General features: G+C 45.1%; 1 protein-coding gene across 6 annotated transcripts in view; it reads left to right on the top strand.

Annotated features, from left to right (window-relative positions):
- Positions 1–24237, top strand: part of MTCH2 (mitochondrial carrier 2) — a 43500-nt gene that overhangs the window by 16084 nt on the left and 3179 nt on the right. For 4 of the 6 annotated variants that reach the window (XM_082475937.1, XM_082475938.1, XM_082475939.1 and 1 more), the window contains 4 exons: positions 141–188; positions 1115–1182; positions 3379–3454; positions 22597–23125. In XM_082475937.1, coding sequence (XP_082332063.1) covers positions 141–188; positions 1115–1182; positions 3379–3454; positions 22597–23125 — 721 coding nt within the window. Of the gene's footprint in view, positions 1–140; positions 189–1114; positions 1183–3378; positions 3455–5426; positions 5637–22596; positions 23126–23173; positions 23412–24237 lie in introns of those variants that run through there. The other 2 variants (XM_082475942.1, XM_082475941.1) reach the window with 2 other exon arrangements.

Below are 24237 nucleotides of genomic sequence, written 5' to 3'. Positions count from 1 at the left end.
CATCCTCTAAATTAATTTTCAAGTTGTCAAAGAAACTAATAATGCAGAGATAGAATATATTGATATGGTTGGGGGCAATTAGCTGTTATATCAGCTTAATTTTCTTACTCGTTCTAATAAAGGCTTTCTTCCTGTTCTAGGTTTCCACCATGAATGAAATGAAGAGTTATTCCCAAGCTGTCACAGGAGTAAGTTTTTAAAAATCCTTTGAGCCTTTTAGGAGTAGGTTTGTTTGTTTGTTTGTTTAATATTTATTTATTTGGCTGTGCCGAGTCTTAGTTGTGGCACGTGGAATCTTCGTTGCGGCATGCAGGATCTTTAGTTGCGGCATGTGGGATCTAGTTCCCTGACCAGGGATCGAACCCAGACCCCTTGTGTTGGGAGCGTGGAGTCTTAGCCACTGGACCACCAGGGAAGTCCCTTTTTAGGAGTAGTTTTCTTTTCTTCTCTTCCCTTCTCTTTTCTTTTCAATTTCTTTGTCATCACTGCTTTAAAGCAACCAGCTGTCTCACAGGAGAGTCTCTCAAATTTATTAATATTTTTCAGAGGTAAGAATAACCCAGAGTCCCTGCATCACAGTAACAGTAATAACAAGCCTCCATAATTTGGTGCTGTTTAGCTTTCAGAGGGGGTAAGTGGGCATTTCTCATCACAGATCTGCCCCTGCTTCTCACTGTATCATGCTGAACCTGTATTGGAAAATTCACCCTCTTGAATCATGTGGAGTCTTCCAGTAGTTGACTTTTGAAGTAGTTTCCATTGTCTTTGGAAGGATGTTCATGTTGTCTTGTTTTCTTCAGGGCTATTTTGAAATGCTTATTGTATTTAGTTGTATTTACTTTCAAATGATGAGGTTCAGTTTTATTTGAATGAGGGCTCAATCACAGAATAAGAGAAGCCTTCTGGTCTTTGGTTAAAAGGTTGCATGTAGTGGTATGGTAAGAGGAGGAAACATCTGCAGGCTCAAAAATGTGTAATTTAGTCTCTCCTGGGATACTGAGAAAGCAAAACCGTTGTTGGAGTATTTGACCACAGTGGCACTAAGACTAAGGGAGAAGAATAAAGGAGACTAGGAATGAGTTAGTAACTTAGCTGTCTTTTTACTTTTTTACAGTTTTTTGCCAGTATGTTGACGTACCCCTTTGTGCTTGTCTCTAATCTTATGGCTGTCAACAACTGTGGGTAAGTGCCTTGCGTTTCTTGTCTTACTAGTTGGCTACCTGTATGCCTGACAGGTAGGGCAGTCCTGGTAGAAATTTGGGGAGGATAGTACAGTTGGTGCTGTTAATAGATTTCCTAATTTTTTTCTCTGTCTGCCCCATGTACCAGCAGTCCCATCAATTTATATTATAAGCAGCCACTTCATATCCTTTTTTGGAAGAGAGAAGGGCACAAATAATATTTCTCAAGCATTTATAAATAATGTGCACTTGCCAGTAGTCTAGGTTCTTTTCTGAAAAGGGTGGGAAAATTACCAAATTGCTCTACTTTCACATTTTTTTTTTTTTTTTTAATATTTACTTATTGATTGATTGGCTGCGTCAGGTCTTAGCTGCAGCATGCAGGATCTTTCGCTGCAGCACGCAGGCTTAGTTGCCCCGCAGCATGTGGGATCTTAGTTCCCTGACCAGGAATTGAACCAGCGCCCCCCGCACTGCAAGATGGACTCTCAACCACTGGACGACCAGGGAAGTCCCCACATTTTTTTTTAAAAAAACTTTTTTATTTAGTTTTGGCCATGAGGTGCAGCATGCAGGATCTTAGCTCCCTGACCAGGGATCGAACCCATGCCCCCTGCATTGGTAGCGCAGCAGAGTCTTAACCACTGGACCGCCAGGGAAGTCCCTCCTTTGTTTTAAGTCCTTATCCTCTCTTTCAAAAGTTACAAAAAGTATGTCAGGGATTGAATGACAACCTGTACCTGTTTTTCCTCAGGGCTTCATGGAGAAAGTGAGTTTTCAAGTAAGAAAAGTAGGAAATTTGGTTGAAAATGGAAAGTTTCTTGACCTTTCATGTACTGGCTGGGGAAGGGGGTGGGTGTGGTGGTGGACACCACTGATTTCCAGCTTCTAGGTGCCATCTGACTCTACCAGGTTGGACAGAAGTTCTGCCTCGTTTTTTTTTTAATTTAAAAAAAAATTTTTTAGCCACGCTGTGTGGCTTGCAGGATCTCAGTTCCCCAACCAGGGATCAAACCTGCAACCCCTGCAGTGGAAGCGTGGATTCTTTTTTTTTTTTTTTTTTTAATATTTATTGATTAACAAATATTTATTGAGTATATATGGTGTACTGCTATAAAGTGAATGGTGTTTTTTTTTTAATTTATTTTATTTTCGGCTGTGTTGGGTCTTTGTTGCTGTGCGCGGGCTTTCTCTAGTTGTGGTGAGCGGGGGCTACTCTTCGTTGCGGTGCGCGGGCTTCTCTTGTTGCGGAGCATGGGCTCTAGACGCACGGGCTTCAGTAGTTACAGCACGCGGGCTCAGTAGTTGTGGCTCGCGGGCTCTAGAGTGCAGTCTCAGTAGTTGTGATGCATGGGCTTAGTTGCTCTGCAGCATGTGGGATCTTCCTGGACCAGGGCTGGAACCTGTGACCCCTGCATTGGCAGGTGGATTCTTAACCACTGCGCCACCAGGGAATCCCAGAAGCACGGATTCTTAACCACTGGACCACCAGGGAAGTCCCAGAAGTTTTGCCTCTTGATTTATTTCAAAAGTCTGTTCCTCTGGAGTACCTGCCACAATATGCCATTATACATGTCATTGTTTTCAAACAAGATATCTAATTGATAGCTGTGTGGAGTTCTGAGCACAGTTACCATATTCTGTTTGTTTTGTGATTTGTGGAGCAGCTGCCACATTTCGGCCCAGAGCAGGCTTGAAGGATTGGTTAAGTGTGGTGTTGTTGTCTTTGTCGTTGTTACTATTATTATTTGCACTTTTTGAGAGAGGAAGGGACAAGGCGTTATACCTGAGTAAGAGCATGTAGTCACCACCATTTCACGCCACTGTCCATTGTCATGTTTGGAGTCTTTTGAATACTACTTAGTTTTTAAATTCTCTTTCCCTGCTTTTTAATCGTATAATTACTATATTCTAGGATTTCATTTGTTCACAAATTTAAGCCTGGATGTTTTAGAAAGTACATAACTGGTTGAAGTTTCTGTTTATGTTATGTTGATTCAAAACCTGAATGTAAGGGAGGGCGGTCCGTTTTGGATGCTCAGTCTTTCACCTGCTCCAATAGAATTTGTTTCTTCAGAACTAAAATTGCTTCTCAGGGAACTTTCCAGGAAGAATGTCTTGACAAAGATTTACTGAGCTCTTGAGAGAATGTTTCATAAATGTTGACTTCAGTAGCTAACCTTTTATTCTATTTCAGGCTTGCTGGTGGATGCCCTCCCTACTCCCCAGTGTATTCTTCTTGGATAGATTGCTGGTGCATGCTACAAAAAGAGGTACTTCTCTCTCATTCTCTCTCTCCCTCCTGCTTTCCCTCCCTCCCTCCCTCCCTCTCCCCTCCTCGTATTTTATTTTGTTTTGTTTTTGTTTGTTTTCTTAAATGTCTCTGGAATCCCAGGTTAATTCTTGTAGGTTATCCTTTAGTTACCAATTAATGTACCCTTTTCAGTGTTCCATATGTCACTCTGGCATAGTAATAAAATGTGCTGTTTGGAAATCAGGAGAGGTAGTGAAGAATTAAGAATTCCTAGATGTGATCTGGGAGCCATTTGAGTGATCACATTCAAATTACAAATAAGGTCTGGGTAGACAGTTATCCTGGTTGTTAAAATGATGCCCTTGATTTCAGATTATTTTTTCCAACCTCACCTTTTTGTAACTTTTCAGAATCTCCTAATATATTCAGGTGTTTTCCTACAGTATTTAGAGAAGCTGAGAAATAAAAAGTTATTTATTTATGACATTATTTGTCACAATGTTGTTGAAAGGGCTGATCTCTTACTTCCAGAGTCATGTTAGTGGATGATTTTGTCCAGACTCCAATTTATTGTTTGTTATTGCTGTGAGGTGTAGGTCATCTCCAACCAAAAATTCTTGATGAATCTAGGCAGAGCTTTATTAGGAACCCAAATGATAAATGGCTGTGGGCTAAATTTAACATGGAATCACTAAAATGGCCATCAGTTGAAAGCTGTTTTTGAATGGGAAGCACTTTTTAAAGGATTGTAGAAGAAATTGTATGAGGAAACTCTTTGTTGCATTATGTTATAGCACTGGTGACACATACGAGAAAGGCCTTTGTTCACAGGGCTCAGGCTTCCCAGCCTGAACTCTGAACGCAAAGGCCTAAGTGCTGCTGGGGGTGCTTTTGCTCAGCATGCCCAACAAGCCCTTCTGTGAACCCAGGCCAGGACACTTGGATGGTTGCCAGACAGACCTAACATGAACATTCTGGGTTTCATTCTGAGTTTTACGTTCTCGGTTGGACAATCTCCTTTTGTGGTCCCCATTTAAAAGGAAAGGTGGCCCTTCTTTCCCCACTTCCTAACCAGCCCCCTGCTATAGGAAGAAAGCAACTAGAAAATTATTAGGGTATCAGACACCTTACCTAGGGAACGGTTAGTCCTTTAAATGCTTAAGACAACAGCAAATCTTAATTGAGCACTTACTGTATATGAGGCATTATGCAAAGAGTTTTTCATGTATCAGCTCACGTAACCCTCAGAACAGCCATGTGAGGATAGGTACCGTTCTTTATCATCCCACCTCACATATGAAGAAACGGGGACTTTGAACAGTTAAGTAATACCAATTATGTAACCCAAGGTCACACAGCCAGTGTTTGGGAGCGCAGGATCTACATGCAGGTTGTCTAACTTCAGAGTCTACTCATTTAAACTCACAACATTACTACTTTAATTATAAGATTTTTTATAAGTACTCCTTAGAGATCTACCATTCCATTCAAAACAAATAAAAGCTGGCACAGGGACTTCCCTGGCGGTCCAGTGGTTAAGACTCCACACTTCCACTGCAGGGGGTGCAGGTTCAATCCCTGGTCAGGGACCTAAGATCCCACGTGCCACACGGTCAAAAAAACAAACAAACAAACAAAAGCTGGGACTTAACTGCGTGATAGGACTGTTCTCAACACTTTATATGAATTGACTCATTTGATAATCCAGTTAGCTAGCAAGTGGCAGAGCCAGAATCCAAACTGGGAATTCTGTCTAAATAGGTAAGAAATACTTGCCTTTATCCGTGTGTCAGAATTGTAGTTAGTTCCACAAACGCTCAGCTTAAGTCAGAGAACACACATTGCTGCTCTGTGGTGATAGTCCCGGTTTCATCCTGGTCGTTTTAGTCATGTTTCTCAGAAATATGTCCAGTTGTCTCTGCTGATTTGGACTGGCTGACCTCATTTTCACACTAGACTTTATTTGTATTTATCATTTTTTTTTTTTCCAGGGAAATATGAGCCGAGGAAATAGCTTGTTTTTCCGGAAGGTCCCCTTTGGGAAGACTTATTGTTGTGACCTGAGAATGTTAATTTGAAGATGTGGGGCAGGGACAGTGACATTTCTATAGTCCCAGATGCACAGAATTATGGGAGAGAATGTTGATTTCTATACAGTGTGGCACGCTTTTTTAATAATCATTTAATCTTGGGAAAATGGAGGTGTTTGGTGTCTGCCTTTTTCTGTTCTTTTTTCCAGCACAACATAATTTACCACTGATATTCCCCCTTTAGTTATTCTGAAACATTTTTACTCCAGATTATTTTACTTAAAGAAGGAAGTTGCTTTTACCTAAAGATACAGGCAGGTGGTCATGCAATTTGAGTCTTAGTTTAAGGCTTTGTAAAATGAAGAGTACAATCCTGTGAAGAAAGAGAAATAATTCTGTGAAACTTAAGAAAATTAATAAGGCAAATGATATGGGAGGTTATAAGTTACCTTTTCTTTAGTAGACCTTAAAAACTCAGCAGCATCCACCAGAATCTGTCTCCCAGTATATTCTTCTAAGCACATTTAATTAACCCCGTCTCTCATACTTCAAAGAAAGGACAATACACTGCTAATCTACCCTAGAAAATCTCTGCATGAGGCATCCATGCCTTCAGTCTATTATTGCAAAGCAATAAATTGTGTTGCCAACAACAACAAAAAAAGGACAATTAGAATAAGCAAGATTCGGAAAGGAAGCATAATGGCTTTTTTTTTCCAAAAGAAATTCTTATTATCATATAAAATATGAAAAGCAAATACTGCGGCATTAGTCCCCTTCTCTAAGAGCTAAGTCTTTGCCAATCCCTAAATTACATCATTATACAGTTCTAATTGTATATAATCTTTTGTGCTGCTGTTTTTTGTTTTGTTTGCTTTTTGTTGTTGCAGAAGGTGAGTAGTTTGTTTTTCATTCCTAATGACACACTTGGAAGGTATACTTGTAACTTCACGTCTGGTAATGCAGACGTAAGTCCACAAGATTCTTAGGATATTGACCACCTCGCATGTCATACCCTCAGTTAGGCATGGTAGCATTCATAGGAGGGGGAAAAGATCATTTTAGAAGGGAATAAATTTCCACTCAAGCATAAAGATCTTATTTACTCAGGTCTTTTAAAAGCAGGTTAAAATGCTCTAAAATGAGAAAGCATTTGGTTTCACTTACTTAAATCCACTGGGTTGTTGCCAAATGAATAAGCACTGAATTTGCTGTTTCTCAGAAGAATTTGCTACTTCCCTATCAAAGCTGCAGCACCCACAATATTAGAGTGGGCGTGCAGGGTCTCCTCCCTCCCCCGGGGTTTAGGAATGTAGCCTGAAGCTCCTGAGTAAGCTTACCTTGAAATGTCTTTGATGTCTCTTTGTCTCAAAAAGGAATGTAAATTTTATATTCTATTCAATATTATCTGCATTTGTTTTAATATAAAAATGTTTTGCATTACCTACTTTTTTTCCCAAAAAAAATCTTCAAGTAAAGATGATCTAGGAAAATGTGCCATGTTTATTATCCTGTGGCTTCTGTTCTCATACACGCTACGCCTGCCTAGTTGAGAAGCTTGTCTGACTGTGAGAACCAGTCTACCACCAGCGGGCGCCAAGGCTTTGGTTTTGCCTACGAAAGTTGGGCTGTGGAAAAATTTCACCAAGGCCTGGCATTATTCAGAGTACTTGCTGATCAATCTAACTGCATCCAAGCTGTAAGTCCAATAAGAGTACTATACCCGTGGTCCTCCATAAAATTTTATACGCCGTTAACATACTCAGAGTCTGAAATTTATTCAGGGGCTAGTAAATGCAGGTAGGTAGGTACTCTTAAGATACACATGCAAGAAATACTGAACTGACTCATATATGTAAATCATGTAAACCTAGATAAGGATTATCTAGTAAGCTGCACTTGTGAAACTGGGCAAGTGGTTTGCTTTGGCAGTACTGAGCTAAGTTGCCAGGAAATATTCCCTCTGGGGACTCTGCTGGTCATTGAAGCTTGACTGAAGAAAAGAATGTGGGGTTCCCTGGAACTTTGGGGTGCTTGTAAAAGTACCAGGGTATACAAGCAACCTTAGGACGAAAGAAACTTTAAACATGGTCCTATATCCCAGCTCAACATACCCTGGCTTCGCTATGATTTCCTACTTTAGAAGTGTCCTCCTTTCCCTCTCCCCATTGAAATGTTTCCTATATGGTAAAATTCAGTTCTAGTGCCATCTCTTTGTGAAGTCTCTCGTAGTCCTCCCAACCAGATGAGATCTTTGCCTTCAGACTTCTCCCCTAAGTCTCGTAATTATACTGCAGACTAAACTGACAAAACAGAAACCACATCCAACACCAAGTTCAAGGCTTACACAACAGTGGCATTACTTCTCTCTGATCTGAAAATCTGTGAAAAAAAATTATATTTGGCCCTTTAAAACAGGCCCACCGGGGCTTCCCTGGTGGTGCAGTGGTTGAGAATCTGCCTGCTAATGCAGGGGACACGGGTTCGAGCCCTGGTCTGGGAAGATCCCACATGCCGCGGAGCAGCTAGGCCCGTGAGCCACAACTACTGAGCCTGCGCGTCTGGAGCCCGTGCTCCGCAACAAGAGAGGCCACAATAGTGAGAGGCCCACGCAGCGCGATGAAGATTGGTCCCCACTTGCCACAACTAGAGAAAGCCCTCGCACAGAAACGAAGACCCAACACAGCCAAAAAAAATTAAATAAATTAATTAATTTAAAAAAGAAAACAGGCCCACCAAAACAGCCTCACTGGGCTTTGTAGGAAAACTAGCCGGTGAAGTAGCAGTGCATGAAGTCGGGTCAGTTTAAGGTACTATGGCAGGTAAGGGGAAGCAAGAAGAGAGAACAGTAGGGAGTAATGACTGCCAAGCCTGTTGTATAAGCTTTAGTTCTCATACTCTTTGGTAGAGTAGGTATACCCACTTTAGAAATAAAGAAAATGAGACTCAGATTAAGTAACTCATTCAAAATTATACAGCCAGTAAGTTTTAGAGGAGAGTTCAAACCTGAGTCTCTCAAATTCCAAGGCATGTTTACTGCTTCACAGAAGCAATGAAATGCTGAGAATAAAGTAGCCAGTGAACCAAACGATAAGTTATCCATCTGAGGACAAAGGCCCTGCATTTTAGTCAGATCAGTGAACCAAAGAACAAGCCTCCCACAGAATAGAGTAGAATGGTCTTCAATCAGGAAAGATACACTTTTTGCCTCTGCAGAATGATAAATAGGTGAAGCAACTGAAAATAGAGATGATCACCATTACTTTTGTATACTATTATGATTTATGCAGATGGAAAGCTAAGTTACTGTACGGGAAGGATTTTTTCCTAGGAGTACCATCAGTCCAATGTATTGGAACTCCTACTACATTTGAAGGTTAACATTTTTTGAAAGTGATTTACATGTCAGCTCCTCAATGGATTCTTTTTTTTTGGGCCTGCCCCGTGGCTTGTGGGACCTTAGTTCCCCAACCAGGGATTGAACCTGAACAGTCAGCAGTGAAAGCATAACCACTGGACCACCTGGAAATTCCCTCAGTGGATTCTTCTAGAACATCCTTGCATATTGGATGGGTTCATTCAGGCTGCTGCCCTAAGTACCATAGTAATTTGTATCTGGAGATTTTTTTGTTTTGGGGGGGGGGTTGGTTTTTTTGGCCATGCCATGTGGCTTGCAGGATCTTAGTTCTCTGACTAGGGATCAAACCCGTGCCCCCTGCAGTGGAAGTGCGAAGTCCTAACCACTGGACTGCCAGGGAATTCCCATGGAGTTTTTTTTGTTTTTAAATACAGAGTTGGGTGTTTTATCTCCCATGGAGAGATTTTTTTAGGCTTATTTAAGGATGTCACATTTATGTTTTCCACCTCCATTGATCCCTCGTCTTATCTCTTCAGACTTGAGAGAATTAGAATCTTGAACTCTGATTTTTGTCCTAGAGGGAAAGTTGCAAATGAAAGGTTCTTTTGCCACCAACCAAAAAAAACCCCACAAAAACAACCTTTTTTTCAGGAGAATATCTTAGAGGGTAACAGCAATCAATTTTCTAAAGCAACTAAAAGTGTTTCCCCTCCAACCAGTTTTGTCCACATGAGTCAGCTTCCTCATCTGTTTGCTGCCTCTCCAGGCTGTCTTGGGAGGCAAGTCTTCCACACACACTGCCATAATTCCACGGCCGTGAGATGAAATGTTGAAAAGCCCGTTTGCCTCGCTCTCGTAAGTGGATTCCTCTGCAGTCGGGGCCCCGAATCTGTCTGGGACCAGTTAGCCAGATTTTGTATTAAAACCACAGTTGTTCCAGAACCAATTTACTGCCATCCTGAAAAAGAATGTTTTCAAATAGATTCAGATTAGTACCACACCAAAATATGGCTGGAGAACAGTGCTTTGGAGCGTGTCAAGGAAAAGGGGGAGAAACAAAAATGTGACCTGGAGGAGGTATTGAAGACTCGCCAACTTCCCAAGAGGGAGAGCAAATAATGATACAAACCCTGCCCCCTCCCAAACCCAAGGTGACACCATGGGTGAGAGAACCTTTTCTAGCACCAGTTTTTGCCTCACTAAGGCAGCCAGAAGAATGGACTGTTCCCTGGTAATGCCACATTTCCATGGAAAAATCTATTAGGCTTTGCAGTTTATTTCCAAACTGAGGAGCCTGAGGAGCCAGAGGTGAGATAAGGACAAGAAACAGAAGTGCGCCTAGTCGCTTTCTATCCCGTCTGCACACCTGCCCTCCTGGCATCCCAGAGACTGGTGAGAGTGTCCTTTGGCTGGAAACAGAAAAGGAGGGTGAAAGTGGAAACAACAGAGCCGTACCTCACTTCAGACTGCTCACCTCCTCCTGGAATTCAGCATTTCATGCCCTTCCTCCCCTGAGGGGCCCACATTTAGAGTTTATAAATACAACCCTCAGTTACTGAGTGCAAAGCCCTGGGTTGTGGGCAGTGAAGGATGTAATAAATCTGCGTCCTCCATGGCATTACTGGGCGCTGAGGAAGGGACGCAGTCTGGCGAGAACATAAAAACTAAGAATGTTGGGAGGATTAAATGGAACCATGTGTAAGAAAGCAAAGCCTGGTACACTGAAAGGGTTCTCACTGAGTCTCCCAAACACTTGCTGTGATGGGTGTTGGACAGGCAGGATGTGCCAGAAGTTGAAAGCAAGCTCCCTGGGATCCACAAGAGGAAAAGCTGACATCCAGTTAGGGGAACTCAGGGAAGACTTCATGAAGGAGTAGCACTTGAGCTGGTTTTCTAAGGACAGGATACTGGGAGGCAGGATGGTGGAATGGGAACAATTTCCAGCCCTGTCACTTAGCAGCCGTGTGACCTTGGACTAGTTATTTGATCGTATTAAGCCTCAGGCTCCTCATCTCTAAAGTGAGGATAATACTTCTCTTATTGGGGCATTAAATTGAGTACAGTGTCACAGTAAATATTTGGAATGTGGTAGCTGTTATGGTTATTTAAGAATTAGAAGGTAAGGGGATACTTTATAAATATAGATAATATGGGCAAAGTCATGGAACTAGTAAAGGCCAAGGGTTGAGGGAAAGTGGAATTGCATCTCTAATGACAGTCCTAACATTTCTTCAGAGCTGTATTTCTGCCATATAATGAGCACCTGGAACAATACCTAACACATAGTTCTCAGTAAATGTTTGTTCAGGATCCTCAAATTCAATTACATCGCAACCCTTCTCCCCAAGCCTGCAGTGGTGCTTGCATTCTCAAATTTTATTAAACACTTCATGATCACCCTGTTTCCCAAGCTAAAACCCTGGAGATGACTGAATCCTCTCTACCCTTCGATATTCTAAGAAGTCACTGCTAGATTCTCAGAAATGCCTCTTGAGTTTGTCATCCTCCCTCCGTCCCCAATGCCTTGGTGCATCATCTCTGCTCAGCTGTTGCAGCAGGCTTCTATCTTGTCTTCCTGCCACCAGCGCAAGACAGTAGGCAGTAGATAAAGCTGGAGCTACTGTATGGTATGATCTGGTTATGGAGGATGGCTACAACTTCTCTCTGCCTATACAAGCTTCCTACAGGGGATAAAATACTTTCTGACCTAAGTTTCTTAAGACTTCTTGCTGTAGCATCCTTAAATCCATGCACCCTAAGCCTACGTCATGCAGTCCCAACGCTCCTCCTCCAGCCTCCTCTGTTCTGCATATTTGTACCTCATTAGCAGCTGCTCTTTGTGTTTGTTATCTTCCGCTGGAGCCTGGTGCAGAAGGAGCCAAGCTGAGAGACAAGGATATTTATAAATAGAAAGTGGGTGTAAAGTTCTGCAGTTGCAAATGTTTTTTAAAAGGCTAATTCCATCTCTCCTCCATTTGAGCTTAGAAATTCCTGTCCACCTCCTCATCTTCCATCTTTTCCCAAAAGTTCTTACTCTCTCCTTGGTCCCGGCCATGATAAACCTGGAAACCATGGTGGTTAAAAAGAGATGTCACCTGGAAAGTAGTGCATCTATAGACAGCTGTACAGAGTGAAAGCTACTGAGATAACATAAATGTACTTACCACCTAATAATAGAATATTTATTGGTAGCCTCCTACACGACCTGGCCATATATCCATTAGCTCCAACCCATAAAACAGCCATATAAACAAAATATAATCCCATTTTTTTGATAGAAAAGTGAAGTTCAGAAGGGTTAACTGATTTGCCCAAGACTGATAAATGACAGAGCCAGGATTCAGAGCTGGGTCTGCAAGTCTGGGGAATTTCTAATATGTCATGCACACGTACTGAGTTCTGTTTTTCTACATAAAAATAGGGGAACAGATTTAAACGAGGTAAAAATGCAACTTGATGAGAGAATTTGTGATTTTATAACAATGAAAGGGTCAATTTGTACATCATGGTTGCATACTCAGAAACCCAACAAACTGGCTTAATTAAGAAAAGGAATTTATTGGCTCAAGCAACAGAAATGGTCAGTTGTTAATCTGGTGGTTCAAACAAAGGCATCAGGAACTCCCACTCGCCCCATCCCTTGGGCCCACCTCTGCCTGGTTTCCCTCTCAGACAGGCTCACTCCACTTGGCGACAAGATGACAAATGGCATCTTCACTCACATGGCTTTTTAGAGCTTGTAATTTCAGAGAATGAGTAAATGTCTCTTAGGGAAGTTCCAGCAAGAATCCCCTGGAGGACTCTGGCTTGAAACACATCCATCTGTAAACCATTCCATTCGGTGTGCCTGGGGGATAGAGTACTCTACTGGCCAGACCTGAGTCAGGTCCAGCCTGAAGGTGTCAGGATCCAGGGTCAGCTCCACTGGAACCATATACAGTTGGCCCTCCGTATCTGCAGATTCAACCAAACAGATTCAAGGGTCTACTCTACTTGGGGCTGCGGGGGCATGGCTCATCAAAGGAAGGTTCACCAGGCATAGACATATACTGCAGCATGTCCAAAAGAAACAGCTTGACCAGAAAGGGAAAGAAAGCAGCACAGTCCGCCAAGAACATGACCTGTGGAAACCGTGAACCTGAGATGAGCACAGGGGTTGATGGGTACTGAAACCTATGCACAATCACCCCATCAACCACATAATATCCCCATTTTTCAAGTGAGAAGAATGGAAGCTCAGAGATTTAAACAGCTTGCCGGGAAGGGGCAGAGCTAGAATTCAGACCTGGATGTGCTTGACTCCGAATCCTGTGTGCTTTCTGCTCTCCGCCGCGGCGCACTGCCAGCCCCGGGCGGGGGGAGCCTTTGGGTGAAACTGACAGGTGAGCGCTTGGAAGCCACGGCCCCGCGGGAGTCCACTCGCACCTGCCCAGCCGAGCTCTGAGGGCGGGACGGCCCCAGGCTGGGGGACTGCCCCCACCCTGCCCTGGCAGCCACAGTCCCACACAGCTGCGAGCTGAGCAGCTGGGCAGTTCACATGCATCAGCGACCGGTTCCTCTCTCAGTGGACAGACACGACTGCCAGGGAGCAGCTCCCCCGACCTTAGCTCTGACCGTGGGAAAGAACTGCCTGGAGCTGTCAGTGGCACAGAAACCACAGGGCAAAGTCGAATCAAGAAGGAAGGGCATGTTGGCCATGGAATGAGTGGGTGAGCGAATAAATAAATAGTCCTAGAAAAATAACTTGAAGAGATTAGAGTTACTATCTCACGTTTAGAGATTTAGATGGGAATGTGGCACATGAGACAGGAGGCTCTGAAATAGGAAATGAGGAGAGCCCATTTGCAGAAAATCCTTGGACAGGAAAAGGGGGAGAGCTGAAGAAACCAGCATGGCTGTAACGGAGAGCTCCCTGACAGGCTCACAAAAGAAAAGGCAGGTATAAGAGAAGAAGGTTGAAGTCCTTGATAAAATGAGACTCGGAAAAAGTGCAGACAGTAAAAGACGTTGTTGGTTATGTTCAGAACAAGAGTAATAAAGACAGGATAGGGTTCCACTTGGGGAAAAGGTGTCAGGTTAGCAGTTGTCGGAAAGCAGAATACTCAACCCCGATTCTCCTCACTCTCCATCGAAGAAAAGCATTTCTAAACTGGAATGAGTCAAGCAAAACTTCAGATAGAGGAAATTGAAACTCCAAAGGGAGAGAAGAGAAGTAAACCTAAGCACCCAGCCATTTAAAAGGAGGTGCAAATCCCAAGGTGTTAAACCTTTGCAGAGAAGATCCTGGAACCCTTGCCAATATAGCTGATAAAGCTGTGGACAAAAGGAAAGGGGCCCCAATGCCTGATGGCTGCAAATGTCCCGGTGTTAGAAAAGAGGAAGAGGTAGATTCTGGAAACTCTAGGTGGGTATACTTCAGGTGAATTCCCAAATTTATTCTAGAATATCATATTAAACTGTGGGTTTGAGAACACCTAGAAAAAGAATTGGTACCTTCACTAAAAACAAGATAGAGTAAATAATAATGTCAACAATAATATAGTTTGTTATTATTTATTTGGAAGGCCACTAGGAAAATTTCCTTGGACATAGCGTACCCCGTTTCCAGTTAGACATCAGGTGCCTCCCAACTGAGGAGACAGCCAGGAAAACAGTGACCTCCACGATTGCCCAGTCGGGTGGATTTCTAGCCCGTTTAACCACTGTGCCCCTCCCCCCAAGTTGGTTATTCAGTTGATGTAAATCCGGGGAGAAGTCTTAAATTTCATGCTTCTAGATTCTGTATTTGGTCAGCTCAGTAGTTAATCGTGTCTGCCACACTCACAGTGCAGGTGGCACCACTATTGGAAGGGAAAGCTAATATTTGGATGTCAGAATCAAGATTCTAAAATACCTTGAAACAGTGGGCTGAAACCCACAGGATGAATTTAAAAGAAGTGGAAAGACCTGCATTTATACGTATTGTAAAACATGAGCTGCACCAGTACAGGATGAAGGAAGTTTGGCTTGACGGTGCTTGTGAAAAAGGCTGAGGGCTTTCAGCCGACCTCAGGTTGAATAGAAGCCAGCAGGAGCCAAGCAGCTGCTCAAAAAGATACTGGTTCTCCCTGCCTTTTTAAAATAAATTTATTTATTTATTTATTTTTATTTTTTGGCTGTGTTGGGTCTTTGTTGCTGCGTGCGGGCTTTCTCTAGTTGCGGTGAGCAGGCTTCTCATTGCGGTGGCTTCTCTTGTTGCGGAGCACAGGCTCTAGGGCACGCGGGCTTCAGTAGTTGTGGCTCACGGGCTATAGAGCACAGGCTCAGTAGTTGTGGCACATGGGTGTAGTTGCTCCATGGCATGTGGGACCTTCCCGGACCAGGGCTCGAACCAGTGTTCCCTACATTGGCAGGCGGATTCTTAACCACTGCACCACCGGGGAAGTCCCTCCCTGCCTTTTTTAATTTTAGGTACAAAAGGGTAAAACAGTGGAAAGTATGTCTTTCTCCCATAACCATTCCTCTTCCCAGGAGGCAACTGCTGTTAATGGTTTCTAGAAGATTCTCTCAGAGGTATTCTATGCACATAAAAGCAAATGCATACTTTTTAAAAAAATAGAATGGTAGCATACTGTACACCTTGTATTTTTTGGAATCAATATTTATTTCATGAACCTGTTTGATTCATTACTTAAATTTCAAAGATGTGGACCCAGTGCATACTCCGAAATGGTCTTAAGGACCTCTCTTGCCTAATAAAGTATTACTATTTACATTAGAATTACAAAAATAATTATTATACTAACTAACAGTATAGATATAACTCTTACAGCATGGTGCCCTGAACTTAAAGCAATTCTCAAGTAGTTTTGAATATAAAATGTATAACATTTAACAAATTTTCCAATATGTTGTAATGGATTGGTCCCAAACTCCTCTTCTTGTTTAAGTGTAAACTCAAGGGAACTCTTTCAAGAAAGCATCAATGGAAAAATGGAACTCTGGATTAAAAAAATAAATGTTAGGAAATTTAAGAGTCAGAGGAGGGGGACTTCCCTGGTGGTCCAGTGGTTAAGAATCCGCCTTCCAATGCAGGGGACAGGAGTTCGATCCCTGGTCGGGAACTAAGATCCCACATGCTGCGGCGCAACTAAGCCCCCAGGCCGCAACTACTGAGCCTGTGCCCTCTGGAGCCCACGTGCCACAACTACAGAGAAGCCCGTGCGCCGCAACAAAGAGCCTGCGCGCCACAACGAAAGATCCCACGTGCTGCAACTAAGACCTGACATAGCCAAAAATAAATAAATAAATGAATGAATGAATAAATAAAAGAGTCAGAGGAGGAAAGAGGTCATCTTATTGGGAAAGCAAAGGAGGTAAACTTACTTCCTTCCATGAAACTTTCTTTTCTCCATTTATAAGAAGCTATGACTTTGAGGGCCAAGTACAGTTGGAGTGGACTTATGGAAAAAGAAGCCTGATGAGTAGTCTGTATGGAAGTTTAGATCTTTCACTACAGTGGCAAAATAAATTTTTCAAAGAATACATATGAGGATTATAGAGCAGAAGACTTAACCAACATTCTTTCAACAAATATTTATGGAGGTCATATTCTAGAGTGGATAGCTAAAAAATATGTTAGAAAGATAAATGCCATAATAAATAGAAAATGGCAAGTTGTTTGCTTTATTTATTTTTTTTTAGGGGAGATGGGGGACTAGGACTGGGTCATAGCCAGTTGTTAGGAGATATCCTCTCATATGGTGATATTCAAGCTAACACATAAAGGCGGTAAAAGACTCTCATGTAGAAAGCCAAGAGTTGAATAATAATGTATTAGACAGGGGAGTGAATTGTGAGGGGGAATAGAAAAGGTACATTTAGAATGAACCTGCTATAATCAATGATTTGAGGGGTGCATAAAACACCTTTGAGAGGCTTCAGATGGCCACAGCTTGGCTGGGCTTTATTTCGGCTACATACCAATTCCCTCAAAACAAATGTACACCTTGTATTTTTTTCACTTAACAGTAAATCTTAGAGATTATTTCATATCAGTATACAAAATGACTCCTCATTCTTCTATAACGGGTAGGTAGTATTCTATGTATCAGAATTTATTGGCTGGGTCCTCTACTGCTATTACAGACAATGCTGCAATGAATAACATGTCATTTCAGACATGTGGGCATGTGTCTGAAGAACAGCTTTTCAGGAAGTGGAATCATGGAGTTGAAGGGCATGCACATTATAAAACTTGGTAGATATTGTCCAGTTGTCCAACGGTACCAGTTGACCCTCCCACTAACAGGGTGTGAATGTTTCTACACCTCCTCACCAATAGAGTGTGTTATAAATCTATAGATCTTTGATAACCTGAGAGGTAAAAAAAAATGATGGCATCTTACTGTAATTGTCTTATTCTAACAGTTATTTGTATTTTACTTTTTATTAACTGCTTATATTCCTTACCCACTTTTCTACTCGGTTGTCTTTTTCTTAGAGCTCTTTGTGATATGAATTACAAATATATTTTCCAGTTTGTAGTTTGTCTTTTGACTTTGTTTCTGGCAGTTTTGCCATGTTAATATGTTTTTCTTTTAAGCTGTAGTAAAAAGTATCCACCAACTTTTTTAAATGAATTCTGGATTTTATGTCATACTTCAAACTTCTTTGCAATTTTTGTTAATATCACTTGATTTCTTTTAGTACTTTTTTGGTTTCATTCTTACATTTAAATATGTGATCCATTTGGAATTTGTTTTGGTATCAGGTATGATGTATGGATCCAACTTAAAGTTTTCTAGATGGCTACCTAGTTGTTGCCATACAGTTTATTAAATCATGTATCTTTTCTCCTCTAATTTAAGCTTGCACTTTTATAATATTCTAATTCCAATATGTATTTAGATACATTTGAAAGAAATTAAAGTTTTTATTGATATTTCAAATTACTTTTCAAATGAAAGGAATAAGTATTCATTGTAGAAAGTTTAGGAAATAGAAAACATTTTACAGAGAATATAAATATCATCCCTGAACCTACCATAAATAACAATATTTTGGTGTTTTTCCAGTCTTTTCCTGCATTTTGGTGTTTATCCAATCTTTTCCTGCATAATTATATTCTCTACCTAATTGATGACACTATGTAAGTCCCCCCCCCCAGTTTTCCATCCCCCAAATCTAGTGTGATCTAAATGCCCAAAGTGGAACCAGTCGTCATCTGACCCAGACTGAACATTCTTCCTTCCCCGTCCCCGCCAGATCCCAGTGCAAGAGGTGGAGTAAACACCTTCTGACTCTTGCAGTTCCTTCACTCCTCCCTCTCATTCTAGTCACCAAGTCCTCTGTATTTTCCCTCCAGAGACTCACAGGCCCTAGATTATGAAGTCCTCTCAATATGCATCCGAAGAAACCAAGACCCAGAGAGGGGAAATAACTTGTAAAAGCTGGAGTGCTTTTAACTGCAAGAAACCGAGGACTCCAAATGGCTCCACCATCTTCCATAGTGAGAGGTCCATAGGTAGGGTCTGGAGTTACCTGTTGCCTCCTCTGCCAACATGGGTCAAGGAGGTCCAGCAACGGTAGCTCAGGTAATGAGCCTGGGTTTGGGGAGAAACTCAGTAACTATACTGCATCTTCAGTCCAGTTTTGACACGTTCTGTTTCCCCCAGTATTCCAACTATCTATTGCTGCAGTAACCCAAAAGTTTCTGGTTTAAAATGACAACAATCACTTCTGTCCCTAGTGGGTCTGGACATACACTGGGTTCAGCCAGGAGTCCTTCGTTCAGTTGCAGTCAGACAGTGACCGGGCCCAGAGTCATCTGGAAGGCTTCTTCGCTCATACCGCAAACAGTGGATGCTGGAACCTCAGCTGCGGTCAGGGCCAGCTTCACAGGATGCAACTTGTACAGCTACACAAGCTCCCACACTTAGAAGGGCTCCATGCATGGTTTAATGCTGTTGTCACCCTCTAAATTCTTAATTTTTGAACAAGGGGCCCTACCTTTTCATTTTGCACTGGACCTTGAAAATTAGATAACTGGTTCTGACTGGGGCTGTTGGCCACAACATCTGCACATGGCCTTTCCATGTGGCCTGGGCTTTCTCACGTCATGATGGCTGGATTCCAAGTGTGAGTTTCAAGAGAGAGAGCGCCAGGCAGAAGCAGCATCACCTTTTACGCCCAACCTAGGTCTTCCTCTCAGAGGGGAGTGGCATGGTCCCGGTGTAAGGAGAGCAGGGTGGGATGGGAGATGCTATCACAGCTGTCTTTGGAAGATGCAATTTGCCACATCTGGTCAGGAGCAGGCCACCTCCGCATTTGCGGCCTCAACCTCCCCATCTGCAGAAGGGACCTGGGGGTTCCCTTCTTGGAAAAGGGCCGACAGAGGGGAACTTGTCACAGCCACTCCCAACTGCCCCCATTCTGCATTGTTTACCAGGTGCTCAGAGGGATTGGAACCAGGGGCAGTGGGGCCAGGAGGCCAGCCCAGGGGCTCTAAATGTCTACTGCCCTGGAAAGCTGAAACCTCGAAGGAAGGCAGGGACTCAGCGCCCTGACATCTGCTTCTCCTGCCGGCATCTCTGCTTGGCTGACGATTCCTCCTCTTTCATTTCTCCCTGGGGCTTGTTGTTGTCTTTCTTATTAGCTTCCCTTCAACTTCCAGCAAGGTCCCTAGACTCTGAGCTCTGCTAATTCCCCTGTAAGCCACTGGCAAGCCAGGAAGCTAATTAAATTGTGAGCTTGTGCGCGCGCGCGCTCTCTGTCAGTCCTGCAGCTCTTCTTAGTCTCTCTTCCATCTGTCTCTTCCCTTTCTCTTCCTTAGAGATCTCCCTGCCTCTCCTCACCTCTTCTGTCTCCTGCCTTTCATTCTGTGGTAGGAGTAATCTTAAATACTGCTCTGAGCCCTAACCCCCTGCTGCAGGATAAACCAAGTTCCTCAGCTCAGCATTTAAGCCCTACAACACCTCACCTGCCAGGCCTCCTTCACAAACCCTTCCCTCTTCAACTGAGCCACATACAGGCCGATCTATGCTACCTCCACACCTTTGCTCACCCTCTTACCTTAGACTGGATCCCATTCCCTTACTCCTCTATCAGCACTACGTAAAATCCTCACCATCATTTTTTTTTTTTTAGTTTTTTTTCTTTGGCCACGCTGCGCGGCATGCGGGATCTTAGGTCCCCAACCAGGGATTGAACCCATGCCCCCTGCAGTGGACAGACACGCAGAGTCTTAACCACTGGACCACCAGGGAAGTCCCTCCTAATAACTTCTGCTTATATCTCATTGACCAGGCCTAGCTGCTGGAGACAATGGGTACGTTGCCTCCCTTCAAACTCAAGAGCCCATTCCTCATTTTACAGATGAAAAATTAAGGCCCAGAGAGGATCAGATAATTAGGGGGGCCGCAGAGCATAGTGGGTAAAGACTGGGTTTTGGAGCTAGACAGACCTGGCTTTGAATCCTACCTCTGCATTAACCTCTTTATTCCTCATTTGTAAAATTGGGTTAGTGACATCTACTTCAGGGGATGTTAAGAAATAAGGGGACTTCCCTGGCAGTCCAGTGGTTAAGCTCTATGCTTCCATTGCAGGGGGACAGGTTCGATCCCTGGGAACTAAGATCCCGCATGCCTCATGGCGCGGCCAAAAATAAATTTAAAAATAAACAAATAAGTAGAAATTAAATAAGATAATGGGCGAAATGAAAAAGCACTTAACACAGTTATCGTTCATCGTCTCAGTTCGGGTTCCCCCCAAAAGCCGACCCTGAGACAGATTTGGATACACGTAGTTTATTTAGGAGGTGATCCCAGAAGCAGGGTGAGAGAGTGGGGAAGTGAGACAAGCAAGAGAGGAAAGCAAGCAAAGCATACAGGGATAAGCAAGCTTTCCCCATGGACAACTTAGGTTCCATTCTGCTGGAGTCTTTCTGAGACTGGAACAGGCCTGGGCATTGGAAATTATCCCACTTTCAGAGGGACTGAAAGCTAGAGGATTTATCCGCTAACTCTGGGCCCTCCTTGGTTGAGGGTTCCCCTGGGGGCGTTAATTCCCCACTTCCAGCCTGCCCCACACTCACGTCCAAAGCTGGGAATGCCACAGGAGAGGCACAGGGAGCAAGTTCAGAAACTGTCTGCAGGTGACCTCCGAGTAGGCCTGGGGGCTTGATTGGGGGCACTGGTAGCATCTGCTACACCCTATGAAAGGAACTTGCTATGAAAATTATCACTGTGTTGTGGTAGGAGCAGACAGGAGCTACAGCCTAGCCCTAGGGCTCTTCTCTGAACCCTGCTGCCTCCTAACTTCATTCCGGTGCACCCCCAGCCTGCCCTAGATGCCCACCAGTACATGGCATCCTCCTCCGTATCCCTTTGCCAGTGGCCTCCACCTTGTCCCATCCCTTGAAGCAAAAACCCTGCTGTCATCTGCCTCAGCCACCTGTCTCCAGAGAAATGAAATGAACGTTTCATTTCTCTGCTGAAATGCTTTTGTGGACCCAGGGAAAGTGTCAGATGGCTTTCAGCCTGAGACAGACCCCCACTGGCATTTAACTGTTCTGCCTTGAGAGTCCTGCCTTCTTCCCATTCCTCCCACTGTTGGAATCACACCTTCAAAATGCACCTTCAAGATGGCAACCCCGAGCTCCTTGTCCAGAGGAAGGCTTGTGGCTGCCGCAGATTGGCTTCCTGTCTTCCCCAGCCCTCCTAGGCCTCCCCCCACACCCCACCTAGGCCTTTTCAGGCTGGTGAAGGAGGCAAAAGATGGTCCTGAAGGGCTAGACAGGTGCTTCACCCTCTGTCCCCAAATGCCCCCACGCCCAGGCCCAAACGCCTCCATCCATCCCTTTCTATTGAGGCACATATCTATTCATTTTGTCATTCCCTCAGCACCCTGGAGAATACTTAATGAGTTCATCATCACCGTCAACACCTTCAGGACTAACCCATGTTAGGTTAACTGGGGTCGTGTCAGTTTTGAGAGTTCCAGAAGGAGAGCTCCAGAGGACAGGGGATTTCACGGGGCACCAGGCTTCTCAGAAACCACACAGAGGGTCTGTGGCAGAGCTCAGGCCCCCTGAGTCAATCGGGGGGGTAGGCAGAGGGGTCCTGCTCTGGCAACTGAAGAGTGGGGCTCTTCAAAAGCCATCCATTCGGTCAGCATCGACTGAGTGCCAGGCAGGTCGTCCCCTGCACAGCTGTCAGGAGAGGACCGCAGCCTCCCTGAGGTGGTGCCAGAGCCCAGAGTGGAAGCCATGGAAGGGCCTCGGTGAGTGCTGCGGTGGGAAGACAGCTGTTCCCAGCCCTGGTGTCCTGCTGGGTCCTGCCACCCCGGCCCAGCTAGGCAGGGTGTCAGTGTCCCTCTGCAAACAGGCCCTTGGAGCCCTCCCATTGCCCTTCTCAACCCTCTCCCTCCTTGCGGACGCTGTGGAAGCAGCCTTCCTGCCAACACTCAATTCTGCCCCAAGGACTCCCCTCCTTCCTCACCCCCTCCCCAGGGGGCACAGGCTGACCCTCTGATGTCTGGGGGTTTTGTCTTCCTCCTTCCTTCCTTACCAACCATAGGCATTTTCCGATTTGGAGGTGAGATGACAGGTCACTGTAAGCCCTTCCTTTACTGGCAGCATTGATCCATTTATCCTTCTCTTCCCTCCGACCCCCTCCCCCGGTGCCACTCAGCTTGGACGTCTGTCCCAGCCAAACTCTCACCTTCCACTGTCCTTGCAGTCCAGAGGCTAGTGCAGTCTCTGCGCCCTGCTCCAGTCCCCTCTCCTCAATCCAGGGAGAAGGCTGGTCTGTAGAGTGCCCTGAGCCACCGCTAGTTTGGCCTCTGCCTCAGTTTCCCCATCTGCTAACTTGGATTAATGATGCCTGTTCTCCAGACCCAGAGGATGAAGCTTTAGGGAGGTCACGGAGGAGGAAGAGCCCGGTGCTCGCGCTGCCTGCGCGGGGGGCCTTCTTCGTGCGGTGCCCCTGGGCCCTGCCGCTCGGCTCCCCGGCCTCGGCGCGCCCCTCCCTCTCGCTTCCCCTCCCGCCTCTCCCCCTGCCCGCCCCTACCCCGCCCCTCCGCGCGCGGCCCCGGAGCCTCGCTCTTCAGCAGCCCTTTTTCCCTCGCTGCCCCGCCACCCCGAGCCCACCCCGGGGTCCCAGCGCCCCGCCCGCCGCCGCCGCCGCCGTCCCCGCCAGGCCCGGCCCCGCCGCAGCGCGGGCGGTCAGTGCGCAGCCCGGCGCCCGCCTGGAGCCCAGAGCCCGGAGCCCGGAGCCGGATCGCGGGCTCGGAGAGAAGCCGACCGACCGCCGCCCCCAGCCAGGTGAGGGCTGCTCTGGGGCGCGGGGATCCAGGCTTTCTCCTTGACTGGAAGCGGGGGCCGGGGAATTGGGTCCTTTTTCCCTGAAAGGAGGACCTGGGAGCTTTTTTTCATGAAAGAGGCTCAAGGGCTTTTACTCCGAAGGGATGGATAAAGGAAGGTCTGGGGGAGAGAGGGTCTGGGGTACCGTTTTCCGAGGGTTTTTTTTTTTTTTTTCATGAGAAAGGATTAATTGGCTTCGTCTGTGAAAGGGGGACTTATCTTCTTGGGAGCCTGAGGGGTTTTCAAGGTAGGTGGGGAGGGAGGTTTGGGCAGAGCTTGAGGGAGGGAGCGATAGGGAATTGGGGTTTGGTAGGGAGGGGTCTCTAGAATCCCCTTAGCCTGACATGGCTGCACCTCTACCCTGGTTCTAGGGTTCTGGGTCTGTCCAGCGCACTGTGTCCTAGTTTTTCCTCTTTGAGGATGATTATTTTGAGCCTCACCTGAATGGAGCTAGGAACAGCCATTTCCTTCCCTGGAGCTGTGATGCCCACCTGACACCCTCTCACCTCTGACCTGCTCCGGGAAGTGGGTTTAGGGAAGGATGGGGACCTACGGATCTGAGAAATGGGCAGCGGTGGGTGAAATGGAGGCTGGGTACTGGACACACAGGAGGACCCTCTGGCACTGGCAGGGTGCACCAGGCTTGGCAGGAAGATTACTGAGGGTGGAGTGGGCAGGTGCTCCTGGGGCAAGACCTGCTAGGAGAGCAGCGGGGTCAGGAAGAGTTGAGATGTTCCCATACTCCCAGAAGACAAAAACGTTAAGAATATTTTTTTGGTTGGTTTTGCTTTCTTTCCCCTTCACCCTAGATCCCAAGACTCATTCCACTTCTATTTTTGCAAAAAGTGAAACTGAGGCAGATGACAGGTTGGCTGGAAAAAGCTGTGCTTAGAATGGAAAGGTGGTGGAGAGGAAAGCACACTGAATTTGGAGTCAAAAGGCTTCAAGGCTTGCCTCAGTGCTCCATGGGTGGCCTTGGGCCAAAATGCTTCCCCCTTTTGGGCCTTGGCTTCCTCCCCTATAAAATGGGAGAGGGCCCACCTGTCTCGCAGGTTGGCTGTGACACCAGATGT

The sequence above is a fragment of the Balaenoptera physalus genome (assembly GCF_965194825.1).
Source record: "Balaenoptera physalus genome assembly, chromosome: 10".
Taxonomy (NCBI): Eukaryota; Metazoa; Chordata; class Mammalia; order Artiodactyla; family Balaenopteridae; genus Balaenoptera; species Balaenoptera physalus.
This window is presented reverse-complemented; position numbering and strand designations above follow the sequence as displayed.